This window comes from Anabrus simplex, chromosome 1 (genome assembly GCF_040414725.1).
Source record: "Anabrus simplex isolate iqAnaSimp1 chromosome 1, ASM4041472v1, whole genome shotgun sequence".
Lineage (NCBI taxonomy): Eukaryota > Metazoa > Arthropoda > Insecta > Orthoptera > Tettigoniidae > Anabrus > Anabrus simplex.
In genome coordinates, this window is record NC_090265.1 from 1,554,063,287 (window position 1) to 1,554,076,560 (window position 13,274).

Consider the following 13,274-nt stretch of genomic DNA (forward strand, 5'->3'; position numbering starts at 1 on the left):
AAGCCACGGCAGCTTCCTTCCAACTCCTAGGCCTTTCCTATCCCATCGTCGCCATAAGACCTATCTGTGTCGGTGCGACGTAAAGCCGCTAGCAAAAAAAAAAAAAAATTCTTGGAAAATAATGATCTTGAATTTGAATTCCAATATCGCCTGTGCAAAGGGAACAGAAGACAAAATAAGGATTTCTCATTTTGACAAAAGTATCTCTTCTTATTAATATTCTATAGAATCCCTTAGTATGGCCATATAAGTTGAAAGTTACGGCCATGTAGGGTGAAAGGGTAATTTGTTATGTAATCTTAATTAGGGCTATATTAGTTCTAATCAAGATTACATAAGGAATAATGAATGATTATCTATATCATTTCTCTTTATTTATCTATCTTTCACATAAATAATTCATAAATCTCACAAATTAAACTTTTTATGAATAATTTTAGGAAATGATTAACATGAAATCAAAACGATGGGGTCAGCCCTATTTCATGAAATAACTCAAAAATTGTTTTCTTTTTGCAAAATCAAACATAAATTAATGCAAAAACTCATGCCCCTACTCATATGTATTGGCAAAGAGCTCACTGATTTGGTACCAAGTGACTATTCATCCAGGGTGGGTCTTTAAGCACTTTAAAATTTCCTGATTATAACAAGACTTTATGGGACCAAAAAAATGCTTCAATTAATGGTTGAAGGCGCTGACAACCAGGAATGAGTTCGCTGGAAGATTTATAATGTCCAATAAGTGGTATGTTCAGAACTGTTCGTGGAGAGATGGCGTGGAATGACATTAGTAGACTAATAAGTTTGAGTGATGTCTTTAAAAGTAGGAAAGATCACAATATGAAGATAAAGTTGGAATTTGTTTATAAGAAGGGGAGTTAGGGATTGGAATAACTTTACAAAGGAGATGTTCAATAAATATCCAGTTTCTTTGAAGTCATTTAAGAAAAGGTTAGGAAAACAACAGATAGGGAATCTGCCACCCAGACACTGTCCTAAATGCAGATATTGATTGATTGATTGATTGATTGATTGATTGATTGATTGATTGATTGATTGATTGATTGATTGATTGATTGATTGATTGATTGATGCCGAGTGCAATGGGGCAGTACACCAAGTAGAAAATCTCAATTTTCTTTGGCACATTTAGCACCTAAACATGTTTGTGGTTCGAGCGGCCATCAACAATGAGCAACACTTTGTTCTCTTTGCTTGCTTTAACAAAAAAATATTTTAAAATGATGCAGCCTCTTGAGGAAAACTTCTTTAGTCATCTGTCCACTTTCTTGTTAAACGCCTAGAGTTCCCATGGGTGTTCCATTGATTAGTTCCTGCTTCTAGTTTTTCCTGGGGAAGATTAAAGCTGGTGGGACAAAGTTTCCTGCAGGATTCCGGCACACAATCATTGTAACATGCATTCCCCTCTCAGCAATTGTAAGTGCCTTCACTTGCTTTTTTGCCAGTCGTCGCAAAATTATTCTGAGGATTATGTTCAGTTGAGAGAGCAGATGCATTCTCGTTATAAATTCTTGCAGGCGATACCCCTTCTTTATTGAGGATATCTTCAAGCTTGCCTGGTGGCCATGATCATTAAAGTATTAAGTCTACAAATGGTCTTACACCATGGCTTGATGGTTCGAGTCCCATTGGTCGAAATACTTTTATCATCAGAATGTTGGCTGGCAGGGTAGGAGAGGTGGTGGTATACAATATCTTAGCACTAGATTGCACGCCAAAAGTCTGGGTTCAGTTTCAAACCTCTTTGCAGTCTTCATATGGAGTGAAGGTGTATGAAACGGTACCACAGCTGATGGTGATTCGTTCATTGGATGGAGATGTTAAGCCTTGAGCAGACCCCTTGGTGCTATTCAATAGGAGTAGGCTATGTGCTGGCACTGGATTTCACCCTTTCCCGTCCTGCTGTCATATATCATGACATCATTTCATCTTATTAGCTGCTCTGATGAGGTTGACATCAGGAAGGGCATCTCTATGAACATTCATTTTGCTTCACACCAGACCCTATAGAGGTAGCGTGGTACTCTCATTTGTCACCAGATGTCTCTCTGTGCACTAGTCTGCCGAGTAGGAACTGACATCATCATCTTAGATCCAATTAAGATGTTTCCTGTTCGATAAATATGTGCGTTGTGAAATAGACAGCAAGGTCATCAGATGAATCAAAGACGATGAGTAAGGAATGTGGTAGAAGAAATAAATAAAAGTGCAAAGAAAGACTGACAAGGATAGAAGAAAAGAACAGAGATAAAGATGAAAAGAAAATTGTGTGGAAGGAAAAAAGCAGATTAAAAAATGCTTGAGTCAAGTGGGGGGCTGTGGGGATTGGAAAGAAGGGCATACTACAATCAAGTTGAAGACATAGGAGTGAAAAGGAGTAAAAAAATAATACAGTAACTGTTGTACAGGTTATGAAAGTATGACACCCAGCCTAGTAGCCAGTATCATCATCATCATCATCATCATCATTGATTTTCTGCTCCAGCAAGCTGGGTGTGGGTGTTTACGAGCCTCTTCTGGTTTGTCCTCTCCATCCACAGCTGATGTTCTACCTTTTGCTGCCAATTTACGATCATGTTTGGCAACGTCTTTCAAAATTTCCATACCCACGTAATCTGCTTAATTCTAAGGTTTCTAACAGGCTTTGTACAATCCAAGTTGTTGCTGAATACTTCCATTCTTTATTTTGTCTCTCCTTGTCTTTTGGAGACATGACCGAAGGAAATTCATTTCCGTGGGCTGTAGGCAACTTTTTGCAGATCTAGTCAACGTTGCTGCTTCCAGTCCATATGTTAGAATTGGTACAAGATATGTTTTGTACAGCGTGAGCTTGCAAGCTTGGGGAAATGAGTCATCCCAAAGTAATTGACGAATGGAGTGGTAGAATTTAGATGCAGCTTGTATTCTATTGCACTGCCTATTTCTTGGTTTATGGTATTGTCAGAAGAAACAAAGCTCCCTAAATATTTGAAGTTATTGATAATGTCTACTTCATTTTGCGCTCCCAGATGGACTGCTTCAGGATTTCGACTCATCACTAAACCAACGGTTTTAGTCTGGCTCATGATCATTCCCATTCTATCAAATTCTTCTTGCCAATTATCTAGTTTAGGTTGAACTTCTGCTTCTGTCTCACCCCATAGCATAACATCATCAGCAAATACAAGTGCATTTGTTGTCTGATCCTTCATTTTCACTGCTTTTGTAACCTTATCCATTACAGTAATGAAGAGAAGTGGTGATAGACAACTTCCTTGTTGGACTCTGTTCTTGGTTTCAAAACAGTTTGACCTGCCTCCTTGAATCTGCACACAGCTCTTTGTCTCTCAATATAGTTGTTTTATATAAGAAATAACAAAGGTATTTTTACTGTTCCACCTATTCAATACAACCCACTGTTCTGTGGTTACATTTATGAACAGCTATATAGATTAACGGTACATATCTTGCCCTTTCTAGAGGGCATCTGTAGCCTTTAGACAAACTTAAAATGCTAAACTTAAATAAATAAAAATGTGAAACAAGAAAGTAGACAATTAACATTGTAAAGCTAAAACTCGAATACAAAGTCATTTGAAATATGGACAACACTAAATTAAAACATGTGATGATAAAATAGATTAAAATAGATTAAAAATCAATGTCAGTCTAAAACTATGCTTCTGAAACTAAAACTTGATCTGGGTGTATGCTGGGGGCTGGGTGTATGCATTGTCTTCATCATAATTTTCATTCTGATAACGATGCACAGGTCGCCTAAGGGTGTCAAATCAAAAGACCTGCATCTGGTGAGCTGAACATTTCCTCAGACACTCCTGGCACTAAAAGCCATACACCATTTCATTTTCAGTACCAATGGACCAGCATGTTTTGTCAATGTATACCTTGCCACAAATACAGGGAATTTCATACACCCCAGCATGAAATAGTAGGAAAAATTTGTCTTTGCCTTTACCTAAACTGTGAGCAATTTTTGTGATGGGGTTAAACATGGTTTATATATTGTGTTTGCAGAGGTTTTTGGCAGTTAGATCTGTCATACTGTGGATAAAAGGAGCTTTGCTTATTCATCCCTATGGGATGTAGGGCTCTACAAATCTGTACGGTGTTGTAACCATTACACCTGAATGTGACTGAGTTGTCCATCTCTTCCTGAATACAGTAGTTGATGGCTCACAAATTCGGTTCGCCGTCGTGGTGAGTGTTGTGAGAATACTCTGTTTTTGCACTGGATGGTGGCAAGAATCTGCATGGAGATAGCAATTTCTGTGGGTAAGCTTACGATAGAGGATGATGTGCCCTAAGGAGCTGTCCGATTTCTTTCTCACTAGAACATCCAAGAAAGGAAGGCATCCGTCTGACTCCATCTGCATAGTGAATGTAATTGAAGGATGCTGTTGATTGAGGTGGTTTAGAAATTGGTGAAGTTTCTCTGGACCTTCTCTCCAGACTACAAATGTATCAAACATACTTCCAACTAGTTTGACAGATGCTGAAGAAATAGCTTCCTCCTTAAAATGCTTCACGAATAAATTAGCCACCACCAGCAAAAGTAGACTTCCCATAGCTACACCATCTGTCTCTTAATAAAACTGTCCATCCCACAAGAAATAGTTGGAAGTCATGCAGTGGTGTAATAGTTTAGTAGTGTCATCAGGGAACAGATGCTTAGTAAGAGACATGACCGAGTCAATCAGCACTTAGTGAACAAGGACTCCACATGAAATTCACCACAAGTGCATTGGGTTGAAGTATTATGGTTGACAACTTATTAACAAAGTTTAGAGAATCCCTAACATATTATTCAGTACATCCTATGGGGGTTTGAAGTAATTTGCTTAGAGAACCTTTTGCTTTAACTATTGATCTGAGGGTCTGATTGCATCCCCTGGAGTCAGATGTTTAACCTACTCTCTTGAAATTGAGAACTGCCTTAAGAGCTTCACAGTGGGGCTGGACACACAAGTGGTAGAGTCATTCGAGCTTAGTTTGTAAACAGGCTGTAACAACATAGCCAAGATCTTGTTCTTATACTCGACAGTTTCCATTACTATAGTCACATTACCTTTATCAGCTGAGAGAATGGTCAGTTCAGAATCATCTTTGCATTCCTTCAGAGCTCTCCTCTCACCTCTTGTTAAATTGGGTGTGGGTATCGCAGCAGACCTTATCAGTCTCTCATATTCCTGTTGTACCTCCTCAGCCACATGCCTAGGTAGTTTGTGGTAAAGTGCCTCAACCGAAGTAATTAAGCCTTGAATAAGGACTTTCCAACAAGCGTCATTATCCAAGCAATCCATCTTGTAGGTACTTGCCCTTGCACTCTCCCTTTTGGTACCTTCCCTTTTACTGCCATCTTCTTCACGACTTCCCTTTTGAGATATGGCCAAAGTGTTTTAAGAATGATCTTCTCCATGAACCTGTCTCTCACTCTGATCTCCTTGAGAACTGGAGCATTGGTCCAGTATTCCATCCAAGATATGCACAGAACTCTATGGCAGGCCCACATTATTTCAGTGCTTTATCTTCTTCCTCTCGGCTATTTTAACGGTCCACCCAGTGGCACATATATGATCAGAAATATCAGCCAATTTACCAGCTTCAGTTTTGTATTCTTGGTGAAAGTATCCAGTATCCTTCATATCTTGTCAAGTTTGGTAGTCACTGCATGGGCCAATTCAAAGCATCCCCTCGTATACTCTGAGCAGTCTCTGTTGTTCGAGATTCAAGTTCCAAGGTAGATGAATCTTCCCACTACCTCAAACCCTGCTACTCTATTCCTGGGGCAGATTGTTGTTTGCTCTCGAACTCCCTGGCACTTGTCACTATGATGACAGTGTCAATGGTGTACCTCTGGTTGCTGATGGTTTTGCTTCCCACTGTTCTTAACAGTTATTCACAAGTTCACATGCACTGATACTTGCAAAAAATGGTAGAACACACAGCTGTCTGACCCATCAAACTCCTGCTCCCCAACATGGCCTATAACAGTGCAGGGTTGTTCCTAAGGCAGTAAACTTTGCAACTCATTGCATTTCATGTAATCAAGACCGTTTTACTTCTCACAGATGCACTGGCTCATGACTGTCTCATAACTCTCTCACATTTTATTTGGGATTGACTGAAGACTATCTCACTTGTGCTGGCTCTTCTCTTTATATAGGCCAGCAAGAAATTCATATTCTTGCAATTTCCAATTCCAGATCATTCTGGGTGCTTTCTTAATATTGTTAGTCAACTTGGAACTACTTCTAAGCAGCTTCCTCATCATGACTTCAGCAATTTGCCAGCTCGCTACTGGCACCCCACACACTGTTGCTACTGCATTAGCATTTCACCTCTCACCATTATTGTAACATTCTCCCCCTCCCCTGCATTCTATGCCATCATAATCACAATAATAAATAATGTCAAGAATGGATATATCTTAAAGAAAACATGTTTATGTTGGAGCTACTTACATATTCTTTGGTTTATGAAGAAGTTTCACTTCTGGTACACGATCAAGTTTTATAAATTTTGAAGGTATCAGACATTCTGTATTCTTAACGGCTCCAAGATCTTGGCTGTATGCGTAACGTTTTGCCACAATTATCAGCACCCTAAAATAAATTACATATGGTATGAGTAACACTTCATTTACAAACAGCTGCTTTTATACCAGATTTGGATAAAATAATAATCGTGAAGGGCAGATAAGAAAATAAGTTGCACTTTCCAGTTATGGCCATTTATTATACCACCTATACAACAGCAACACGACTATAACGTCATACACTGTAAAGTCACTTTTCCACATAGTTTCCAAGAGACTCCAAACATTTCTGTGAACGCACAACCAACTTGTTGATGCCGGATGCATAGAAATTTCCTCCAGTGTACTGCAACCACTTGGAGACAGCGGCCTTCACCTCCTCATCAGTCTGGAAACATCGACCACTGAGCTCCATTTTGAGCTTACCGAACAGATGAAAGTCACATGGCGCTAGGTCGGGACTGTAGGGTGGATGTTGCCAGACCTCCCACTTGAACCGCTGCAGCAGTTCTCTCGTTTGGCGGGCCTTGTGAGGTGTTGCATTATCGTGCAACAAAATCACACTGGCGCTCAGTTTCCCCCAGCGCTTCGCTTTAATCGCTTTACGCAACCGGCGCAGTGTTTGACAATACGACGCAACGTTGATCGTCGTACCTTTCAGCATGAATTCTACGTGCAGCAAACCCTCCATGTCAAAGAACACTGTCGCCATAACGTTACCGACTGAAGGTTGAACCTTGGCCTTCTTTTGTTGTGGTGATGAGGGGTGCGCCCATTCCATTGATGTTCGCTTCGTTTCGGGGGTGAAGTGGTGGACCCAAGTTTTGTCGCCTGTGATGATTTGCCGCAGAAACCCGTTGCCATCTGCGGCATAGTGTTGCAAAAATGCCAGGGAGGATTGGAAATGTTGTCCCTTGTGCTCATTGGTGTGAAGACGTGGGACCCATATTTGACACAGCTTATGATATCCAAGGTCCTCGTGAACAATGGTGAACACACTGCCATATGACATGTTCAGCTGCGTCACGATTTCTCTCAGTTTAATGCGCCGGTTCTGTCTAATGATCGCATTCACACTGTTGACCTTTGCACGGGTTCTGGACATTGCGGGCCTGCCTTTGCTATGGTTGTCCGTGATATCCGTGTGTCCGGCTTCGAATTGCTTACACCACTTTATGATACTTTGCCGGGAAATGGCCCGCTCCCCATACACAGCACTAATTTCATGATGAATGTCTGTGCAATTCTTCCTTTTGACCCATAGGAGTCGGATTGTCGCACGCACCTCATATTTGGAGTGAATGTCCAGTTGACGCGCCATTGCATTTGGCTGCTATTCACACAATACTAGACAAGACACCACAGCGACCTGCCTAACAGACATGTGGGCAGTGTCTGTTCCTTTCTCTGCTGTGCCCACGTTTGCGACACATAGCGCGCTGCTGCGGCGTGTTAGTGCAACTAACCTTTTGATCCACCTATGTACAAGCTATAGCACTAAAACAAGGCATTAGGTGATGCTCTAGAAAAAATAAAATGAATCGCTATTCACTCTGTTAAAAAGAGGGGTTGCCAAGAGGGGAACCTGACTGGATGTTTACTACACACCATTTTTGTCAGTGAGGAGACAGATCTTGTAGTTTTCAGTTTTATCTCAAATACAAATTGTACTACCATACTTTTTCAAATTCCTTGTTTAGAAGAAATGAGATGGAATATCATGAAATGCATTTCATCTGAGAAAATATAAACTGACACCAGTGAATACAGTGAAGTAATTCTTGACATACAAGTCAAATGTGAACACACTACTCTGTTGCAGACTGTTTTTAATTTTGCACTTACACAGCTTAATTTCCTCCTTCTAGAGTCCTGTACTGAGCTAATTCGCCAGGCTTCCAGCCTAAATAACCCCACCAGATGACTACTTGAACATGATCTGGCTCACACTAGTTAAGCGTGTCAAGAAGTCTGAGTCAGGTTTGCTTAACAAAGTGTGAGCATACAGAGGAATTTCTGGTTCACTGTAGCTCACATAAACATAGCTTCATTTCATGCTAGCAGATCTTTTCAGCCATGAAAATCTTACAGTGAACTTAGTACAGGGTAATTAAATAATCTAGGTTTTCTTTGTTATATTTCAATTGTTGTTGAACTTTATTAATACATACATAAGGGTCCTAGTACTTGAAATGAAATGAAAAACATTTAATCTGTTGGGCAATTAAAATACATTCAGTAAATACAAATTATTTTTCTCTAAGTGTTCATTTCACAAATGATACGAGGGTAATCCCAAAAATAATGTTTCCTATTTTTAATAAATACAGAACTCTGTTCGTGTGGCTGTTGGTCACAATATTGTGAAGAGTGTTTCCCGCGCTCGCATATAAACTGCCCTGAGGCACTCAGTCTTGGCAGCCGTTGAGAATGGAGCTCCCGTTGGATCTTACCGCCAAGTGCATGGATGTCAAAGACATATCAGATGTAAGTCTTTTCCGGCGTTTGCTCTATTAACCAGCGTTTCTTCTTAGGTCTGACATTAGACTCATCAGAGTGGGATGTGTCAGACCCTACCCACTGACGCTGGGATTATGCAGGTGAACTTATCAGAAGCCCTAGGCGGGCAATAATTCCATTGTGGAGATTTGGCCCTCCTTGTGCTCAGGCGGCTAGGACTATACAATTCACCGGTGGTCCATAACCCGTTAGAGGAGTGATCCTCACTTGGACTATGTGCAAGTAGGGCAGCATCCTGCTTCATGAATTTACCGAGCTCAGAACACTTTAAGCAAGCCTCGGACCTATGGGAGTAATGGAGTCCCACTCCCATTTGACAGGCGAGGGACTCCTTGGAAACAACTTGGCGAACGAAATGGAATTCGATTGGGAGCTATCAATATTAATGGAGCTTATGGAAGAAAGAAGGTAGAACTGGCTGAGTCAGCAAAGAGGATGCATCTGGATGTGCTAGGAGTAAGTGATATTCGGGTAAGGGGAGATAATGAGGAAGAGATAGGAGATTATAAACAGGCGCGGTTCTGCCTTTAGGTCACATGGTCACGTGCCCCTCCACCGATTAAAACTATTATAACAATCAGAACAACATTATGCACGATTACTGTCATGACCAGTTTCAGTGAGTTCAAGAGGCTATGATTCACCATGGTTGTTCTTGTTCTAGCAGCCCTGGACTAAACTAGGCAACATAGTAAAGGTCTAATCCTGGATGGGACCGACTCGTTCTTATACCTGAACATCATCCCCTCATTCTGTGAGCTGTGAGGGGTGAAGGGGGTTAAGGCGAATTCCACTGACCCGGTCACAGTATTTCTACGACGTGACACTTCAGCGCTAGTTCGTATTTTGAACTTACTTCTCCTACAGTCTACTAGATAGCACCCAGCTACACTTTCTTATCGGCATATATATTATTAACGCGCGAAAAAGTATATAGTGTTTGTAGCAAACCTGTGTCTGTTGGATTAATCGTGTCCATCGGTGTCGATGTTCATTGTAAGTCTGAAAAGTGTGTGAAGATTAGGGTGATATCTGAGTGTATTCCTGTTCGAGCATAAGTGTTTTAAAAATGAATCAATTGAGCTACTTACAAACAAAATCTCTTAATTACGAAAACGGATTATTAGCTAAAGAAATGGGTGGACCAAGACCAGAGCTTAGCATAAATCGTTCAAAGATAAAAATAGAACCTACAATCGCAGTTTTATATACAAGAAATAAAAAAGTAAGATTAATTTAATTGATTTAATTGATTCCTAGTGTTCCTAATATGTTGAATGTGCCCCACCCATTTTTATCATCACGAGCCGCCACTGATTATAAAGTGTACTTGACGGGTGTTAGAAAGGGAAGGGCAGAGTCTGGGGTAGGGCTCTTTATCAGGAATACCATTGCACGCAACATAGTTTCTGTTAGGCACGTAAATGAGCAAATGATGTGGGTAGATTTGTCAGTGGGTGGAATTAGGACAAGAATTGTGTCCGTGTATTCACCATGTGAAAGTGCAGATGAGGATGAAGTTGACAAGTTTTATGAAGCATTGAGTGACATCGTGGTCAGGGTCAACAGCAAGGATAGAATAGTGCTAATGGGTGATTTCAATGCGAGAGTTGGGAATAGAACTGAAGGATACGAAGGGGTGATTGGTAAATGTGGGGAAGAAATGGAAGCTAATAGGAATGGGAAGTGTTTGCTGGACTTCTGTGCTAGTATGGGTTTAGCTGTTACGAATACATTCTTCAAGCATAAGGCTATTCACCACTACACATGGGAGGCTAGGGGTACCAGATCCATAATAGACTATATCTTAACAGACTTTGAATTCAGGAAATCTGTTAGGAATGTACGAGTTTTTTGCGGATTTTTCGATGATACAGACCACTATCTGATCTGTAGTGAACTAAGTATCTCTAGGCCTAGGGTAGAGAAAGTGAAATCTGTCTGCAAACGAATAAGGGTAGAAAGTCTCCAGGATGAGGAAATTAGACAGAAGTACATGGATATGGTTAGTGAGAAGTTTCAAACAGTAGACAGTAAGCAGGTTCAGGATATAGAAAGTGAATGGGTGGCATACAGGGATGCTGTAATAGAAACAGCAAGGGAATGCCTAGGAACAACTGTGTGTAAAGATGGGAAAAGGCGAACATCTTGGTGGAATGATGAAGTGAGAGCAGCCTGTAAACGTAAAAAGAAGGATTATCAGAAATGGCTCCAAACAAGGTCCAAGGCAGACAGGGATTGGTACATAGATGAAAGAAACAGAGCGAAACAAATAGTTGTTGAATCCAAAAAGAAGTCATGGGAAGATTTTGGTAATAACCTGGAAAGGCTAGGTCAAGCAGTAGGGAAACCTTTCTGGACAGTAATAAAAAATCTTTGGAAGGGTGGGAAAAAGGAAATGAACAGTGTTTTGAGTAATTCAGGTGAACTCATAATAGACCCCAGGGAATCACTGGAGAGGTGGAGGGAATATTTTGAACATCTTCTCAATGTAAAAGGAAATCATCGTGGTGGTGTTGCAAACAGCCAAGCTCATGGGGAGGAGGAAAAGGATGTTGGTGAAATTATGCTTGAGGAAGTGGAAAGGATAGTAAATAAACTCCATTGTCATAAGGCAGCAGGAATAGATGAAATTAGACCTGAAATGGTGAAGTACAGTGGGAAGGCAGGGATGAAATGGCTTCATAGAGTAGTAAAATTAGCGTGGAGTGTTGGTAAGGTACCTTCAGATTGGACAAAAGCAGTAATTGCACCTATCTATAAGCAAGGGAAAAGGAAGGATTGCAACAACTATCGAGGTATCTCATTGATTAGCATACCAGGCAAAGTATTCACTGGCATCCTGGAAGGGAGGGTGCAATCAGTCGTTAAGAGGAAGTTGGATGAAAACCAGTGTGGTTTCAGACCACAGAGAGGCTGTCAGGATCAGATTTTCAGTATGCGCCAGGTAATTGAAAAATGGTACGAGAGGAATAGGCAGTTGTGTTTATGTTTCGTAGATCTAGAGAAAGCATATGACAGGGTACCGAGGGAAAAGATGTTCGCCATACTGGGGAACTATGGAATTAAAGGTAGATTATTAAAATCAATCAAAGGCATTTATGTTGACAATTGGGCTTCAGTGAGAATTGATGGTAGAATGAGTTCTTGGTTCAGGGTACTTACAGGAGTTAAACAAGGCTGTAATCTTTCACCTTTGCTGTTCGTAGTTTACATGGATCATCTGCTGAAAGGTATAAAATGGCAGGGAGGGATTCAGTCTAATATCTTGGAACTTGAAAATAGGTGCAATGAGTATGGTATGAAAATTAGCCTCTCGAAGACTAAATGATGTCAGTAGGTAAGAAATTCAACAGAATCGAATGTCGGATTGGTGATACAAAGCTAGAACAGATCAATAATTTCAAGTATTTAGGTTGTGTGTTCTCCCAGGATGGTAATATAGTAAGTGAGATTGAATCAAGGTGTAGTAAAGCTAATGCAGTGAGCTCGCAGTTGCGATCAGCAGTATTCTGTAAGAAGGAAGTCAGCTCCCAGACGAAACTATCTTTACATCAGTCTGTTTTCAGACCAACTTTGCTTTACGGGAGCGAAAGCTGGGTGGACTCAGGATATCTTATTCATAAGTTAGAAGTAACAGACATGAAAGTAGCGAGAATGATTGCTGGTACAAACAGGTGGGAACAATGGCAGGAGGGTACTCGGAATGAGGAGATAAAGGCTAATTTAGGAATGAACTCAATGGATGAAGCTGTATGCATAAACCGGCTTTGGTGGTGGGGTCATGTGAGGCGAATGGAGGAGGATAGGTTACCTAGGAGAATAATGGACTCTGTTATGGAGGGTAAGAGAAGTAGAGGGAGACCCAGACGACGATGGTTACACTCGGTTTCTAACGATTTAAAGATATGAGGTATAGAACTAAATGAGGCCACAACACTAGTTGCAAATCGAGGATTGTGGCGACGTTTAGTACATTCTCAGAGGCTTGCAGACTGAACGCTGAAAGGCATAACAGTCTATAATGATAATGTATGTATGTAAAATTACAGAATACATAGCACTGAAATTATTTGCAAGTGTCACGAATAACTTGTTCAACTAACTTGCTCGGACGTTTCTATTTGTATGAGTTTTTCTGTTGCTTCTTTTATTCTTTCTCCTGACTCACCCCTTTAACTATCTACATCTTCAT

The 13,274-nt window shown here is 40.6% G+C and overlaps 1 protein-coding gene across 1 annotated transcript in view; it reads right to left on the minus strand.

The window, feature by feature from the left end:
• Positions 1–13,274, minus strand: part of LOC136880344 (ubiquitin carboxyl-terminal hydrolase 50) — a 199,804-nt gene that overhangs the window by 50,509 nt on the left and 136,021 nt on the right. The window contains exon 10 of the mRNA XM_068229180.1: positions 6,486–6,626. Coding sequence (XP_068085281.1) covers positions 6,486–6,626 — 141 coding nt within the window. The remainder of the gene's footprint in view (positions 1–6,485; positions 6,627–13,274) is intronic.